The 17,598-nt window shown below is 32.7% G+C and overlaps 1 protein-coding gene across 4 annotated transcripts in view; it reads left to right on the top strand.

Annotated features, from left to right (window-relative positions):
• The window catches only part of LOC148621863 (uncharacterized), a 33,846-nt gene extending 19,261 nt beyond the window's left edge, over positions 1–14,585 (top strand). Inside the window, exons 14-25 of one of the 4 annotated variants that reach the window (XM_088576651.1) lie at positions 487–633; positions 1,818–1,951; positions 2,191–2,323; positions 2,512–2,627; positions 2,991–3,147; positions 9,749–9,874; positions 10,339–10,502; positions 10,782–10,887; positions 11,816–11,956; positions 12,164–12,303; positions 13,433–13,594; positions 13,873–14,585. In XM_088576651.1, the coding sequence (XP_088432777.1) occupies positions 487–633; positions 1,818–1,951; positions 2,191–2,323; positions 2,512–2,627; positions 2,991–3,147; positions 9,749–9,874; positions 10,339–10,502; positions 10,782–10,887; positions 11,816–11,956; positions 12,164–12,303; positions 13,433–13,594; positions 13,873–13,978 (1,632 nt within the window). In that variant the 3' untranslated portion in view covers positions 13,979–14,585. Of the gene's footprint in view, positions 1–486; positions 634–1,817; positions 1,952–2,190; positions 2,324–2,511; positions 2,628–2,990; positions 3,148–9,748; positions 9,875–10,314; positions 10,503–10,781; positions 10,888–11,262; positions 11,399–11,815; positions 11,957–12,163; positions 12,304–13,432; positions 13,595–13,872 lie in introns of those variants that run through there. The other 3 variants (XM_088576650.1, XM_088576652.1, XM_088576654.1) reach the window with 3 other exon arrangements.
• The last annotated feature ends 3,013 nt before the right edge of the window (positions 14,586–17,598 follow it).

Genomic DNA, 17,598 nt, shown 5'->3' with positions numbered 1-17,598 from the left:
AAATCAATAGAATTTGTGGAAAATCAGTTGATGAAATATTTTAAGAGAACATGATGTTGAAAATACGTGTACTACTTAACAGTAGTGAAAAACATTAAAAGCACTTTTTTTAGACTTTTGAATTATGGGAAAGTCTTGGAGAAAATAAAAAAGGAAACCCCCTTACCTATATGATACACACTATTTCAATATGACAGTAGTACTCTTTGTATGCATTGGATATATATTTCTGTTTTGAGCTATATACCCCTTTAAAAAACAGGACTACATGGACGAGATTTTCCAGGGATATGTTCATAGATACACGTACATGTCTGTGTTTGTTTTCTCTCATGTTTGCTTTATTTGGTTGCTCTTAGGATTGTTTGTTGATGATGTGTATGCAGCAGGCTTAGTTCACTTTTCTTAAGATTTTCCGACCATTTAGATGTAACAAAATTTTGTGCCTCATGTGTTATTATATGAAAACAACCTTATTTTATCTAGCTATCCATATCATTGTCTGGAAAAGAGGCCGTAAGAGCTTCTGTTTTTGATACAACGCTATCAGTATCAACATCCTCATCTATAGATATGTGTATTAAACCTTCAGCAGAAAATATGCATGTTGCGACTTTTCACGGGAATAATTCTGTAAGTATTTCCTTTTACTGGTTTCTGTTTGTATTACTGGTTTCTGTTTGTATCCGGACTTTGTCATAATTTTTTTTTTGTTAATTTGCTGTAGTGTAAAAAGTATTTATGCTAAAATGTATCTAAAGTCAGATAAGCTCTGTCGGTGGAGTTTCTACATAAAATCAAAGACTGAAGTCTTCAAAGTTGTTAATAGTCAAATATTTACTATCACTGATTTTAAAATGGTACAAATGCGAAATGCTCTAAATTCGGGTGACTTCCGCTAAAATCTTGGTTCACTTGCGTACTCTTTCGTAACCGTTATGACCCGAATGGCTATATATAGATATCGGTGTCCTGATAATATAAATGACCTTTATATAATTAATTGTAACGAAAGCCTGAGTTTGAATCGGAAACTGGGTAATATTACATAAATTCAATGCTAACCGATCATTTTATTTTTTAATGTTAACTTCCCGTTTTATTACAAGAAAAAAAAAACACGCATATAACATGTGTATGATATGTTTTAAAAAAGGTACGCTGTAGTGGTCTTTGGGTCGCTTATGATATTGACCAGGGAGCCAGTTTAGTAACCTGATTATGCAGCTGGCAATGAATATTCATAAATAACGGGACGTGCTAATGTATATGACATGTATTGTCTTGTAACTAGCCTCGGTGCCTGAATCGGAAATTTGGTAATGTTCAAAGTAACTGAACATTCCATGTAAACTTCCCGTTCTCATAAAAACAAGAAACACACGTAGAACACACGTGTATGATATTTAATAGGTACATTTTTATCTCGTATGTAGCTAGAACTATAATGCTGTGGCGGTGAACACGGCGAAGATCTGCAGGATTATGTGGCGTATAACTACAAATTTATGCAAATCATATGCGAATATTAAATACAGAAATTACGAGTGCAAGAAGTCGCTAACTATTAGCGACTTAAAAAACGAAAAGAAAACATCAAGAACACGTTTGATTTTTGTTGATTTTGAAGTTTCCTTTTTTCTTTGTTGTTCTTGTACTATTTTATCTCAGGCAGTATCTTAGAAGAATAGTTTCGTGTCATGCTTATTTTGGTCTATCCTTTCTGAATTCCGATGTGTAAATGGTGATCGTCACGAAGATATTTTTTTTTAATTTCTGACAGAAGCAGCATTTAAAACTTAAACGATTTTTTTCAGCAAGTCTATTCTCTTTCCCTTGAAGACTCCAAGCCTGTTATGAAAGTAACGGCTAAAGATGGATCAGATATGGGTAGCGTTTCTTTTGAAACTGGTCTTGAATTAGACGATTGGCATTCACTGACAATCAAGAGGTATTTTTGTATTTGTCAAAAATGAGAGGTGTGGGTTAAAGCATTGTTTTATATTTGTAACTGTCAACAAAATGAAAGGTATTGCTTTAAAGAGTATTTTCCTATTTTGATTTTTACAAACACCTTAATAATCTTTTCGTTTACTATTTATCACAATTTTTTTTTAATTTTTCCATTTTAAATTCTTAGATTTATGTTTAAAAATATCCGAAATTGTATTTTTTCATATCTGATTATAGATTTGGTAGAACTATTGAACTGATAACAAAGAAACTTAATGAGACTGATGAAGAGAAAGTTGAAGATTCTTACCTTCCGAAAATAGATTCATACCATTCACCCGTTACTGAAGTTATAATTGGAAAACCAACGGTATATTACTTGTATATCTGAAAAGGGTCATTTGTGAAGAAAACCAAAATTCATTAGATATAAGTAATGTTTTTGTATCTACCAAATAAAACAGTTTTTCTTTCAGATGAAAATGTATTCTGTCTAAATAATATTTAAATAATGAATAATCTTTCATAGCGAGGTAATGGTGTCCGTAACACTTTTAGGATGGATCTGACCTACCGTACTTCTCTGGATGTGTTGGTGATGTTATGGTTGATGGTAAAGTTGTCCCATTCAACAGAAAAGATGGTAAATTACAATACTGCACCACTGGTAGATGGTATGTTTAAATACTAATACAAAATGTAGTCTGAGTTACTCCTCTTTATTTAATTATTTTCAACAAATTTATAAATTTCAGTACGTTTACGGTTATAAATGTAATTGTAGAAAATGAAAACAAACAAATTTAGGAATAAAACGCATCTTATAAAAAATCTAAATTGTGCCGTTATGCTAAAGGGTATTCACGTAATCCGACGAACAAAAGCATGCTTTTGTGGCAGAAGTTTCAAGTAGGTTTCTTTATTATTTGTTGTACAGTTTTTGACTGTCTTAGTGTTAATTGTGTCGCCAATTGATGTTGCCACTGATTTCACTTATATTTGTTTCTTTTCTTTTCTTTTATTTCCACAATTCTAAGCATTTCAAGACCGACAAAATCTATGATTTTTGAAGGAGATGGATTTGTGATGTTTTCTCCTACATTAGTAGATGCATCTTACATAGACAATATTGACATCAACTTCCAAACACTTCAAAGAGACGCTGTGTTATTGTATATTAACCACAAACATAAGGTAGTGTGTCTATTATTAATTATTTCACCACAGGTTGATTGAACCATTGTGTATCTATTTTATTATGTCCGTTTTGACTATCGGTTTACCATCGTTGATCAAAATGCTAATTTAAGATGATTATCATCAAATAATGTGAGATGAATTCTACATACTGATTAATGAAAATGCGAAGTGATCAAGTTCATTTTGTCGCCAATATATAAGAAGAGGGTAAGATATGCAGCAGTTTGAACGGGGTCAGCTGTTGAGTTTTGCTAACAACTGACAGAAGTATCTTTAGCTAGATATTAAAAACTTTTTTACTTCTTTGTCGGCTTTCGTCGTGGACCATCTGTTAACACTGGTTATGAATTTAATCATTCTTTACATCTATTCAGGGACACTAATCTAGAGCAAACATAACTCATGTAGTTTTAACTGTACATTGTGGTCCTCCAACACCTATATCATTTTTGTTGATGTCTTTGGTTTATAGTAGTTGTTTTGGATTAGTGAAGTTACGTTGTAACATGAATTGATTTTTCCTTTGTTCTTTTTCCCAAATAAATATGAGAGGAAGACCAAGTGTGCTCTAACTGAAAATCTTGTATGATATTGCATGAAAGGGCATGAACCCCATAGAACTCAATTCGAAAACAGCCATGCAATATTCAACCTCATTAGCATATGAATGACTCTGTCTCTGACGAAAATGACTCCGCGGGGAACGAGAGCACGAGTCTGTACATCTCTCATTGGTCGCCCCGTGCAGGTCCGGATGTCAAAAGAATAGGCCAGTAGCAGCGCTAAGCTTGTTGTGAAAGGCGACTAAAAAGTGCACAAAACCCTGACCGGGGGCTACGGGCGTTCTGGTCACTGAGCAACTGGGTTGTGTGCCCCATGTGCTGGAATGGGGTACCCCTGGCATGCTACATTATGGGGTCGTCAGGCCATAATACGGAAAACCTGAAAAATTAGAAGTTTTATTCACTTATAACTAGTAATTCAAACATTTCTGACAAACAGAAACAATGCAAATAGTAATTGCCAATATTAGAGACTAAAGCATCTATAGACACTTCTGGTTTCAATATTTTTATGATTTTAAGATGTTTTGAACTACTAGAATTTGTTTGACCTGCGCAAAAATAGCTTGCTGGGTCTACCAAATATAAAAATAAGAGGTGAATTCTCACATTCAATATCGTTTTATATCATATATTTAGATTAAAATCTACCTCTTGTGTATATGCATTATAAGTATTTGTTTAAACCTTTTATCGCATACCCTATCTCACACCTCTAGACCTATATCGCATACACTGTATTACACCCTACGCAAAACACACTTGAAGTATAGTTAAAATGTATGACATAATGAACATGACATGTCAAATCTGTATCGCATTTGGTATCAACCCTTGACCTATATCATCCCGCGGTCCGGTGGCCCTTGGGGTGATATAGGAGTCTCGTATTGATACTGCATGCGATACAGATTTTGACATGTAATATTCAGTATTTATGATTATGAATTTGTGATTGCCATGATACTTGTAGGGCATATCAGTATCAGACTTTTGTATAGGACTGAGCCGACCATACGCACATACATTTCTTTATAGTTACCCTACTGTCTAATTATCAGATTCTTTCTATTTTCTAATTCATTTTATATATAAAAAAGGCTTCAACCTTAACTACAACATCAGTTTAAGCATAGGAATTAATATCTATTAATTAATGTACTGAAGTGTACGGTGTACAGTAGTGGTAGTAGTGATGCATTAAATAATTTTATATTTGAGTTGTATTTCTTCTCTTTTTATTTTTTAAAAGACTTTTTAGGGTTATTTTTACAGTGATAGTATTTGTCTTAGGTTACAAAGGAACTGCTCATTCAGATACAGGGAGTTCATTAAGCTATCTCAATTAACAACTTTAAAATGTGTTAAGTTGTGAAAACGTCACTGTTTTGCATTCCTTTCATTTTTATTGTTTTTACGGAAAGATTAAAAAAAATCCCTATGTTCAAGATATCTACCCAAAACATTTAACTTGGCCAAGTCTAACAGATATTGTACTCTAAGGCCTAATCTAGACATTAATGACGAGGAGAAATTTAAGTCATTTATGTTTCAAAAATAACAATATTGACATTTTTGTCTATGTACAAAACTTTCTTCCTGTCAGAGACAAATGGGAGAAGCAAGCACAATTTAGTTGAAGTTTTTGCTCATTTCTTCCTCTAGATGAGGCCCTGTTTGTATACCTTTTCCTGATTTAGATATTACGTAGAAATTGGCAGCTTTCATATTAAATATATGACAAAAGAGATTAGTTTGATTATCCAATGTCATTTTTTATTCTTAGATTTTTTTTATACTCCTGAAACACTCCCTACTTAACTGGTCATTTTACTCATAATTGTAATAACGTGCCAAATTTTAATGAATGCAACAGATTTCTTACATGAAAGCATTTGTTCCAGGAGATTCGAAACTCACGAACTTTTAAAGATATTCACTAAGTTTTTCACCGTTACAAAATATAATAGCACTTATATGTTCTTAATAAAAACTAATGTTGCTCATCCAGGTTTTACTGAAATACCTGTATAGATTAGGAAGTACATTCTTCAAACAAAATAAAAATAATCCGATGGATTTATCAACTGCCCTTAATAAGTTCATTCGTAAATGATACGATTCTAAAATTATTGACAGTTTTTAACCTTGGTTTTTTTTTCAAAAAGACTTTTTCGAGTCTTGGCTATTTAGTATTTGACGTTACTACTTCATATCCGGTCCAAAGGAATTACTATGACCGATTATTTCTATTGCTTATAGTTTTGTGAATATTGTCATCCTTCAATATGTTCTGAGCTAGCTTTCAGTGACTACGAACGTTTTCTTTGCAAAAATTGTGCATGAATAGTATACAGTATTTGTACTCTTCCTTTCCAGCTCTGTGATAATTTGATATTTTTTTATATTTATTAATCAGATTAATGAAGACAAGGTATGAAGTGTACCCCGTCACATGGGTTAAATTATACTATTCATCACTTTATGTGAATACTTTCGAGAATAGTCTTACTCATCTTTCATTTGAAATGACTGTACCAAGCCAGGACGAATGCGATGCTTTTCCAACTTTCCGGTTTTTTGCCCTGATGTTGCCATTTGCTATACAGACTTTCCGTTTATACTCTTCCTTTTGACTATTGTCTGGATTTATTCAGTTCGGTAATTGTGTTATTACCCATCACAAAATGTATGTTACTTTTATTTTCCATGCTTATAACATGCCTCTCTGATTTGTAGCAAAGAACATGCTTTAGTTGTATTTCTTCTCCTTTGGAAGATTATTGAAAGACTAGAATGCTATTTTTCAGTGGTAGGTTTTGTCTAAGTTTACAAAGAAATTGCTTATTCAAAAAATTGTAGTTAAGTAAGTTACCCCAATTGATATATGACCAATCCCACCTTTAAATGTTGTGAAAACGTCAAAGCTTCGCAATCATCCTTTGATTTTTTATATATTCTAAAAGTAAAAAAAATGGAATAACCAATTTAACATATATCATACTGTGCAAACACGTACGAGAAATTTATGCAAAATGAACCTGTTTTCTACCAATTACAAAACATTGATATTCCAACTACAATTCAAATGCATGTTGGTTGTTGTTTTAATGTCGTTTCGCTGACCATATAAACAACTTATTGGTTGGAAGTTTGGTGAAGATTATGTTTTTGCTAATAGTGTTACAAATATCGACTGAGCAATCCAAATACATTTTAAGAATTCATCTTGAAAAGTGTTCATATATATGTCATCAATTGTAACGGCCTTCTTATCTCTTATTTTAATGTTTTGAGTCGGTGAGAATAAATTGGTACTGAATTGACACGACTCTGTGATAAATATTGTGCATAGATTTTATATTTCTATTCTTCCGTTCACACGCGATACTTTGATACTTTTTAATATTTATTGAATTAATGAAGAAAAGGGAGGAGTTTATCTCCTCATATGGACTAAAACTCCTCAGCAATTTTTAAAACTGCGGTGCACTTGTTTAAGATTTGGCTCAGCATGAGCAAAATTCATACAAGGTATGGATATATGCTCCCAAGACAGGCGGAGGTACATTTGGAGGCGGACCCGACGTAGTCCCATTTGCATAAAATCTTGCTAGTACCATGTAAATACCTACGTGAATGTTATACAAAATGTACGTTACTTATTTTTCTCATATTAGTTAATGTTGTAGATTTATAGATCCGAAAGGCATAACTACTTTTTTACTTCATCTTAAAAGCCTTTCCTTATATGTGTAATGAAAACTTACATTTTGAGTAAGTGAGAATAAATCGGTGATGAATTGACTCGACTATCTAATAAATATACCTGAGCGAAAATTGTGCATATAATATATTTACACACTTCCATTCCTACTCTGTGATATTATGATACGTTTTGATATTTATCAATCGAATTTATGATTTAAAAAAAGGGTAATCAAGGGAACCAAGGTTATAGTGGTAATCAAAGGAATACAATCCAGGGACAAAGACCAGACATGGAAAACAGACATACACAGCAAAGAACATAAAGCAACTAAAATCATACATACAAAGTAACAAAAGCGCAACTCGGACTCCACTAAAAATTGGAAGCATGGCATGGACCAGGTGCACCGGTAGGGTAAGCGTCCTCTGCTTTTCTAGAAACACCACCGCGTTGCTCATAAAAAAGTCAAGTCCGGGGTAAACAAACGAGGAAAGGAAAACTATGACCCGTTGAATAAATCAGTTTTCATGGTGTAGATGGATACACCATAACGATCCACGAGTTCATGATGACGACCATAAAACTTCTGTAGTGATGACTACAATCTTGTAGCAACAAAAAAGGGCGATTAGTTTACCTCTTCCTCATATAGTTATCATACTATGTAAGTACTTACGATAATTTTATACAAAATACACATTACTTTTATTTCACGTGTTTATTATAGATACCTAACGTATGTCTATTCACTCCTCCACCCTTTATTTATAATCAAATCTTCTAGTTTGCTCCATAAAATATGTAAAATGAACACCTGAAGGGACGCCTTCATGTATTTTGTCCGTCGGTTATTTTCAGTGGTCATTGCTCATTAAGCATATTCCTCTTTGTATTATGGCAAATGACATTTTTTGTTTGGGTTTTAGTTGTATTTCTTCTCTTCTGGGAGACGTTTTAAGGTTATTTAAGGTTAATTTCAATTCACAAAAGACCAATCCAACATTTGAAAGTTGTGAAAACCGTCACTGTTTTGCCATCATTCTTTGCTTTTTTATGAAAAAAATGAAACGAAAACCAGTTTAATATGTATCATACTGTGAAAATACTCTCGAGAATTGAACAATATACCTGATTTCTATCATTTACAAATCATTTTTAGTTTAGAATAATATATTAAAAAGAAAACAGAAATGACTAACATTAAAATATATACACGAAAAAAAAATAAATGCTTTGATGCATAAGCAAGTACTATCTTAAAAAAAGATAGCCGACGCAGTAAACTCTTGTCCTTTTTACGTATAAGTTTCTACATTTCATTCAAGAAAAACTATAACACATGATACGCAATTTCAATTTTCGATACAGTTTTATTTCGAACGCCACTAATGTATCAGTATTTGCCAATCGGAGATTGCGATCAGGTGATTTGCGTTCCCATAGAAGAGCGTCCTTAAGGTCAAAGGGTAAAAGCGAAACTATACCGAAAAAAAAGTTCTGGAAGTTCTTCAGGTCAATTAGGACTATAAATGAAAGAAAACAAATTAAGTAATTAGTATGTTTTTAAATTGCAAAAATTATTGAAATACAAAACCAATGGCCCATGAACCTTTTAATGTATACTCGCAACACATTGTTAACCGTTGTCGTACTGCATCCGAGCCTATCCGGGATTGGTCCTGTTGCCGCTTTATTGGTTCTGGCAGTGTTAATCTTAGTTCAGCAAAGCTCAATTTGTTTCCATCTGCAAGCAGTGTGACTGTGCTTTAAAACGAGACTTTCTGATATAGAGTTTTTGAAAAATATAATGACCGGAGAGCTGAAAAAAATCCTCATTTTTTTCAAACGAGTGACCCTTCAGGGGACTCCTGACCTCCCACTCCTGACTGTAACAAACCTTATTTGGCTTCACGGTGTACAAGCTGTGGGATGATCGTGCTTTGGTTCCTGTTTTGCTCCTGTTGAACCCAACATGTAGCAGAAATGACCATTTTCGAGTGACCCACCCATTTTACCGCGTTGCCCATCGACCCTCCCACCACCTCCTCATCCCATCCACCCCATCCCGTGATCATCCATCTTTAACTTATATATAACAATCAGCATCAGTACCATTGTGAACTAATTTGCATAAAATTTGCATAAGTTTGTAATATATCGAAATCTAGACATTTTTCAGAACGATTCAGCACGATAAGTGTTAAAAGAGCAAAAAAAGAACAATGAATAAGCAGTCGTCTTTTTAAGGGATATGACATAATAACCTCTATAGTCTGAAGGTACAGCGTAAGAAAATGACATATTATTTTTTACACTATAGTTACTACAGGTGCTCATTACTTTACGTGAAGGTGGGATCCATATTGAAGTAAGCACAAGGAGGGGAACAACAGTCCTTAGTTCTGTCATAGATGACTACAGTGATGGCAATGATCATTTTATAGAGGTAGATATTTATTAATTCGGGGGGTATAGTATTTTACATATTCACATATTTGCTGAGTCTTTATATTCGATTACTGCTAGCGTGGTATAACATGCGAATATAAAGAGCAAACCTTGTGTTAATGAGTACAACATCATATCCAACATGAATTTTATTTTATTCTAATATTACAATTTCTACTACTGAATATCCCAAAGATGTTGTATTTGGTTGACATGTAAATGAATTGCAAGACCCTTTGTAAATTTAAAATAAATATTTGCGAAAATACTTAATAAATACCATTTTTTCCAAAATGTACGTTGAACGTGCATGTTTTTTTTTGTTTTTTGTTTTGTTTTTTTGGTATTAAGGAATCCTTTTCAATGGCACTGAATTTTTAAAAAATGATATTTTAAAGAACGCGCAGTAACAATAACTGGCTGCTAGATTTGTCATAGATTCCCCCAAAACATTTATTTCAGATAATATTTGGTAACGACGTTATAGATGTAACAACAGATATTGTTGATGATAAGTTTGAACAGGAACTTGTAAGACAAGAAATAGCACCTAGGATACCAGATGGTATATATCTAGGTGGACTGGATGTCCAAAGTCATTCGTTGTCTGGTAAAACTAAATTAAGGTATCCATCTGTTTATTTCTTGATTATATTGATGCCACTTTATATTTACTCGATTTATTTGAATTCTCTTGCTTGTATTAATATTTCTAAATTTTCATCGTATTTTTTTATGAAGTTTGTTTTAAAATTATCGTAATTGGGAATAATTTGACTGAGTGAAAATTTTAGTTCAATGAACAAATTATTTAGTAAGTTGCATTAAAATTGTATATTTATTAGAAACATGTTTTTTGATGTATTGCCACTTGCATTTTAAAGTTTGTTAACTATTTACTTCAGATCATTTGCTGGTTGTCTCTCGTCTGTTACAATAAGTAATAAAGAACTTTCACTTCCATTGATGGAACGTAGTCGGAATGTGTACTATGGAATGTGCAGTGAAAATGTAAGCGAAATACCTTTGTTCCTTTGGAATGATATTAAATATATGTAAAGACAATTACTGCAGAAATTACTCAAAGAATTTTCACTAAAAGTCCAGGTCCAATTACACTTTTATCATATTATTTTGCCAAATATTGGCTAATTATAAGAAGATAGACACACTTCTTAGTATAAGTTGCTTAAAGAGTAATCAAGAGAACCAAGGTTCCAACGGTAATCAAAAGAATGTAATCCAGGGCAAAGACTAGACATGAAAACAGGCACACACAACAAAGAACATTAAATAACCAAAATAATACATACAAAGTGACAATAGTAAATGAGCAACTCGGACTAAAAACTGGGAGCATAGATCTGGTGCACTCTGCTTTTATAGGAACACTCGTCAAGTTGCTCATAAAAAGTCAAGTCCAGGGTAGAGAAGAGGAAGGTTATGACACTGAACAAATCAGTTTTCATGGTGCTGATGGATATACAGTAACGATCCATGAGTTCATGGTGACGACCGTAAAACTTCCGTAGTGATGACTTCAATCTTGTAGCAACATAACCCTGTTCCAGAAGCCTAGATGTAAGAAGTGTAGTGCGATACAAAAAGTCTGCGTTGTTATGGCAAGGTCTGGCATAACGTATGAGTTGTGATATGATAACTCCATACGCAGGTGCTGAAAAGATGTGGCCACAGATGAAAGGGAATTTGACAATCCGGAATGAAAGGTCATAGCGTTTTAGGGTTTAAACTTACAGGGTTGAATGATTTAAAAAAATAATCAAGAATCAGCTGCAAGAAATGGTTTCAAATGGTAAATAGAATTGCATACTTTTGGAATTTACTTTTTGTTTTGAAAAATTGCATTTCAAAATAGAATATTAATTCTGAAGGTGACTACCGATCAACAATTCAAGTAGTTTTTAATATATTATTTCAGATGTGGAGGAAATGTGTAAAATTTACGGACCAGAGTAAACCAATTAAGTTTTCAAAATCTGGAGACCATAAAAGTATATCTATAGTATTCGGTACAGATTCTTTAGGAACGCTTCTAAATTTTCAGCGCGTAAAGGGAGAGGTAAAACATAATATATTAATACATTTTTATGAATTTAAAATGAACGTTTTGAATTGGATTATAATTGAATCCTTCATCCAATCAATGCACTGGATTTCATTCTTTTTTTTCTTTGATAAAGAATAAAATGAAGCGAAATAACTATCAATATTAAATACTTTTAGATCGGATTTGTAAAGTGGGTCTTACCTTTCTACTTGTCTTTAGGATTTTGACTTTACCATAATCTATGACGGGAAGAGTTTAGAAATATCTAATAACAAAGACGACGTGGATTACATGATGACCTCCCATAACCAGGATAAGGATTGGCATGTTCTTACAGTGGAGGATACAGGTAATGAAGAGTAAGTATCGTGGGCGTTGTGAACCAGGAACTGGTACTGTTATAAGGTGGAGTATCTTACGAGGTACAAGATAACTTTTGCACCAGGATATGGTAGGACAGTTCTCATGAAATAATTCTAGACACTTGCGTGTAACTTTTAGTATTTGGCTGAATAATTGCCCATTTTATCCATTCGAATACAAATACTCTTCACTCACATCTACAAGTCTGCCTCTGCAATAAAAAAATCAATTTTTGTAGTACCACTTTCCTGACAACTAGCATTTTCCTAATACTATGTCTTGTCTACCATAGATGATACTTTGGCCTTTAGAAATTATGTTACATGTGTTTCGCCTTTTCCTGCTCAGCATGAGACCTTTTAGCAATTAACACTTACCTGCAGTTTAAATGTCATTAGCACATATTTTACAAGAATCTTTCAGAGATGTGAACAATATTTAGTACAATTTCAGACAAATTTCTCTGCATGTACGCCTTTAATTCTAAAAAATGGATAAATAGTGTGTTTTACTACTACTGTCTGCATATGCCATGACCAATATGGTGATTGTTTATGTCAAAATTAATTTTATCGTGCATTCTCTTGAGTTTTTTAATTATGAGTTGATTACAAGTGTCACATTCATTTATTTTACTGTGTCCGTGCTTCATCACATTTAATGTCATGTTCGATACGATCTTAAATTGTAATCTTGGCTGTGGCTCGTAGATATTTCGATTTATGAAACTTCAATGTGTATGTTTGTGTATAGATCCGTGTGAAATTTTGTCACATGTTCCTTATATGAAAAGAAATTTTAAGTAAATTGTCAAGTTATGTCATTAACGGTTTTTAAATTAGATCCCAATAAAAAAAAAGCCAGAAATGGATTTAATATTTCTTGACCAATTACTGTTAACAAGTTTTATTATCAAGTCTTTCTTGCACATCTGGCTCGATGAAAATGGAAACGGTTTTCTTTTAACATGCTGTAAAGAAAAAAAAAGATTTTTGTGAACCTTATTAAGTCAATCACTGTAAATGACAAATTCTATCGAAAATTCTCACTTTTGGAGATGAAATGCCACAAGAATAAAACAAATACATGTATGTTGTATTCTGTTTACTGGTTATATCATTCTAGGTTAAAAGTAAGCTTTGATTCATCGATCAAAACTTTGCCATACAATGTACCATGGAGATGGATTACTCCCGTTTTGGAGTATATTGTAGCAGTAGGTGGGCTTCCAGATTCAGAAACAGCCACTTTTCTTGGGGGAATTTCTACAATCATTTTAAATGACAGGTAACGTCTCAATACGACCATAGAGTACTTATGGAATATACGTGTAACCAGAAAGTTACTATGTAGACATACAATAATGAATGACATGGTTGTTTCTTTCATTTAAAATCGTGTATACATTTTACAATAAGAACAAATTACTCATCTGTTTTACATGCAGACCTGCTTCATCAAATAATTCCACACTTCTGTTGTAATTGTCCAATGATATCAGACGGATTTCGATTACCTCCCTTCATATAATTCTACATGATCATATAATTTCTTTTACTATTTAGGCCAATAAAGTTGGATGAAATGATGTCCGACAACAATTTAAGACCTTGTGAGAAAAAAATATCAACTCATCTTATGTCTGACATGGAAGAGAAACCAGTGTGCTGATTCTGATGACTACTAAAACCTTTTGAAACGATCTCAGGAGAAATGTAAACGTGAATAATGATGGATGTCCCTTGCTTCAATATGACTTGCTTACCTATTTTACTTTGGTACAGTTGTATAGATAATGTCTTAACGGTTACTTCAATTAAACATAGGTCTGTCTCTCTCGTTTCATATTCATTCAGATGACCTACACGATATTGTAAAAAAATATATATTTAATGTTAACTGAATCATCTGATTTGACAATCACAAATTATATAAAATGGAACAAAAACATTCTTAACATTTGTACTTTGTGAAATATTTGTGTGTGGTATTAGTTTGTTTATACATTAGAAAAATACTTCGTTTCTTGATTTGAAAGCGTGACATTGAATACGAATGTCGGATAAAAAAAAACTCGATAGAATATAAAAATGTTGCCATCTATAGCATTTCATACTCATAAGTATACACAAGTTGTGCATTACATTTGAATCATATATTTCGAAACCTTTTTACTTAGAATACATCGCATTGCTTTGGTTTTACAAGTGTTATTATTGATGTGTTGTTGTCTCTGTAAAAGTATCGAATTGTTTTAATAAAGCTTTTCTCATTTTCATTTTCATTTTTGTTTAAGGACTTTGTTTAAAGAAATGTAAGAAAAAGAAGCAAAATAAATTACAACGAATAAGAAATATCAATGTCAACTAGTTTAGTCTATGTTCAATAGTTTGGCGTTTTCTGATATGGATAATACTCTACCAAATTGTCACCAATATATGTAATCACACAGAAACGGGTCGGAAAATATATGTCATTCTTTTTCCACGTTAATATTAAGTGGCATCCGAATTATAACGGTCAGTTCTACTTACAGTAAAATGTTTCTAAATTCACATAAAGTTTTTTCAGGAATTAATATGAAGAAATTAAGGTATACAGGGGCGTAGCCATGATAGCGCAAGTGCAAATATGTTTTTACCCATTTAAATGCAGTTAGAACCATTTAGCCATCGTCTCGGAAACCTTTAAATGTTTTATATTGCAGTTAAATTATTGCAAACAGTACCGGATACTTTCGCTGCAAGCAGAGTTGAAACCAGTTCGATTCCCTGCAATTACATAGTTTATGTAAATATTGTGTTTGTTCTCCATTTTGCCCGACAAGCATTATTAGAAAATTAGAGTTATTGATCAAAATTAAATGGTACCTAATATAAAGAAGGTTAATAAATGTCAACGAATTTAGATCGCAAAATTCTTGAAATGATAGTAAATCAATGCTAAAATACAATACCAGTGTCTAATAATACCCATTGGTTAACGAAGATGTGACGTAATATCAGGGAAATGACGCACGATTTAAAGCTATTTTAGGAGTTGTAGAACCAGAATACTGCAATCATATTGGAAAGGCTACTTTGTTCTTTATAAACGTCTACAAGCTAATTGATAAAGATTTGGACACGGTATAAAATAGAACAAAATTACAAATCAATGAATTTGTATCCGACAGCAGCTTTATAATTCCTGCTTGGGATCAATATGCAAAAAAGTAGTCATTAGAGGGCAAACAAGAAAAGCATGTAATTGTAGAATGACGTTAAAGGAAGGTGTTAGCAGATTATGCCATAATCGTGTTATAATCCTCAGAGGTGTTTCATTTTTTGCTAATACAGCATGTTTTGTTCCATACCGTCGTTGCCGGATCAAATGCCTTCCGGCGATGAAGCACATCATTGATAACGTAGTTCTATTACAGATATCGCCATATACGATCAACTTTAAACCTTTAGATTAAGCGTAAAAGCATGCAGATAAATGTATGTCATGAAACTAATTTTAGACACCTTTGCTCGAAATTCAATACATTTTTTTATAATTGGAAGCTTTTACAAGGCATCAACATGAGAAAAACCACGATCCACAGGATAATGTTTATGTTTGAAATATCTAGTATAGCATCAATTCGACGTTTATGACATAGAAAAATGGAAATGCAATATAAATATGATGTAGCCTAAATATCTAGTGCAGTGCAAGCTAGCTATAATTCGTAACAAATTGCCAGATTTAAATGAAAATTTTAATATTTCATGTTTATCGGTGTTGGTATTTAGCTGGATTATGGCAAAAATTATCTAAATTCATACAAATTTAAAGAAATGTCATTTTTAAAGAAAATTAATGCTAGCTTGCACTGCATAATACATTTAGGAACAGGACTTATTTATATGAATTTCAGACTTCAAATCTGTTTTTGACAAATGTAGATTTATTCTATAATATGTTGTTAACAGTTTTGTTGTCATATTGTATAAAAGTCATAAAACATTTTTTTCCTTAGTTAGACATGTGTTTGTGTGTTAAACGCATATAAAGGTGCTTTCAGCAATGTTTCAACTAAATTTAATGTATTATTATAACTATGAATGAAAACATGTTATTAAGGAATGTCTAACATATTGACTTTAGCTGAACCTTAATTATATATCTCTGCAATACTGACTTTGTTATCTGTCATACAAAGGTCATAGATATTCATTAGTTCCATAAACTATTGCTATATTAAAATGTACATACCCTGGTATCTCGCTTTAAATCGGTTGCTTATACTGATCAGAATGTCCGCCCGTCCGTCCGTCCTTCCACTATGTTCTTTCCATTATCGTACGAATTCTCCCCTAATCCGTTTGATCGATGAGTTAACGCCCTGCCATTTCGATTTTTATGGAAACAAATTAAGGTTACCAATAACTCAAATGGATTTTATTAATGACCTGTAAGTTAGTATGCATGTCCTGCATGTAACCGCATTCGATGTTCTATTACAAGAACAACGAGTAAAGCGATGGAAGCTACAACAGGAGCAAGGAGTTCTAAAGGATCACAGAGTCAAGTGATTCTAAATTAAAAAAGAAGGAACAATTAGTCGAACGGTTCTAGCAAAACAGGAGTAAAGAGTCAAGTGGTGCTTTAACTACAACAAGTCGGGTGGTTCTAAAATATTTAGTCTAATTTTGATTGTTTCCATTGTAAATCAATTACCAGTTGAGTTTTATTGATTAAACAACTAATAAAATTGTAAAAGTCAAAGCTCTGTAAAGAATAGCAGTCATGTAGTCATCCATAATAGAAACACCTTAAATCACAGATTATTGATACTGTGGAAGAGTTATCATACAAATTTATCTTTTTTGAATGTCAAAGTAGCAACGAAAACAAACTAATAACCTTAACCCGAATAATATCAGTCGTGTACTTCCGCCGATCTACGATTGCTCCATTCGGGTGGAGAGAATCGGAGACGGATAGGGCTTGAATAATTCAAGTTGTAATAATTACTGTGATTCTGCTAACTAATTACCATAAAATCATCAATACCGACCATTCTTTATTGCAACATATAGATTCTGCTGATACTTGGCTTAATCTAAATCAAAACAGTACAATATTCCATTAAAAGTTATTTTCAGTTTATCAATTAAAACTGCGTCGGAGGCATTGTGTGATCGGAGAAAGAAGATAACCTACATTATAGTGTAGGAGTTAATTATTTCCAAGTCTTTTTTTGTTGTTGGAATAAGCTTCACATTAACCAAAGTTTGATAACAAAGGTTTATTGCATCCGC

Source organism: Perna viridis, chromosome 3 (assembly GCF_037379345.1).
Source record: "Perna viridis isolate PV_CMFRI_1.1 ecotype Kerala chromosome 3, ASM3737934v1, whole genome shotgun sequence".
Classification (NCBI taxonomy): domain Eukaryota; kingdom Metazoa; phylum Mollusca; class Bivalvia; order Mytilida; family Mytilidae; genus Perna; species Perna viridis.
This window is presented reverse-complemented; position numbering and strand designations above follow the sequence as displayed.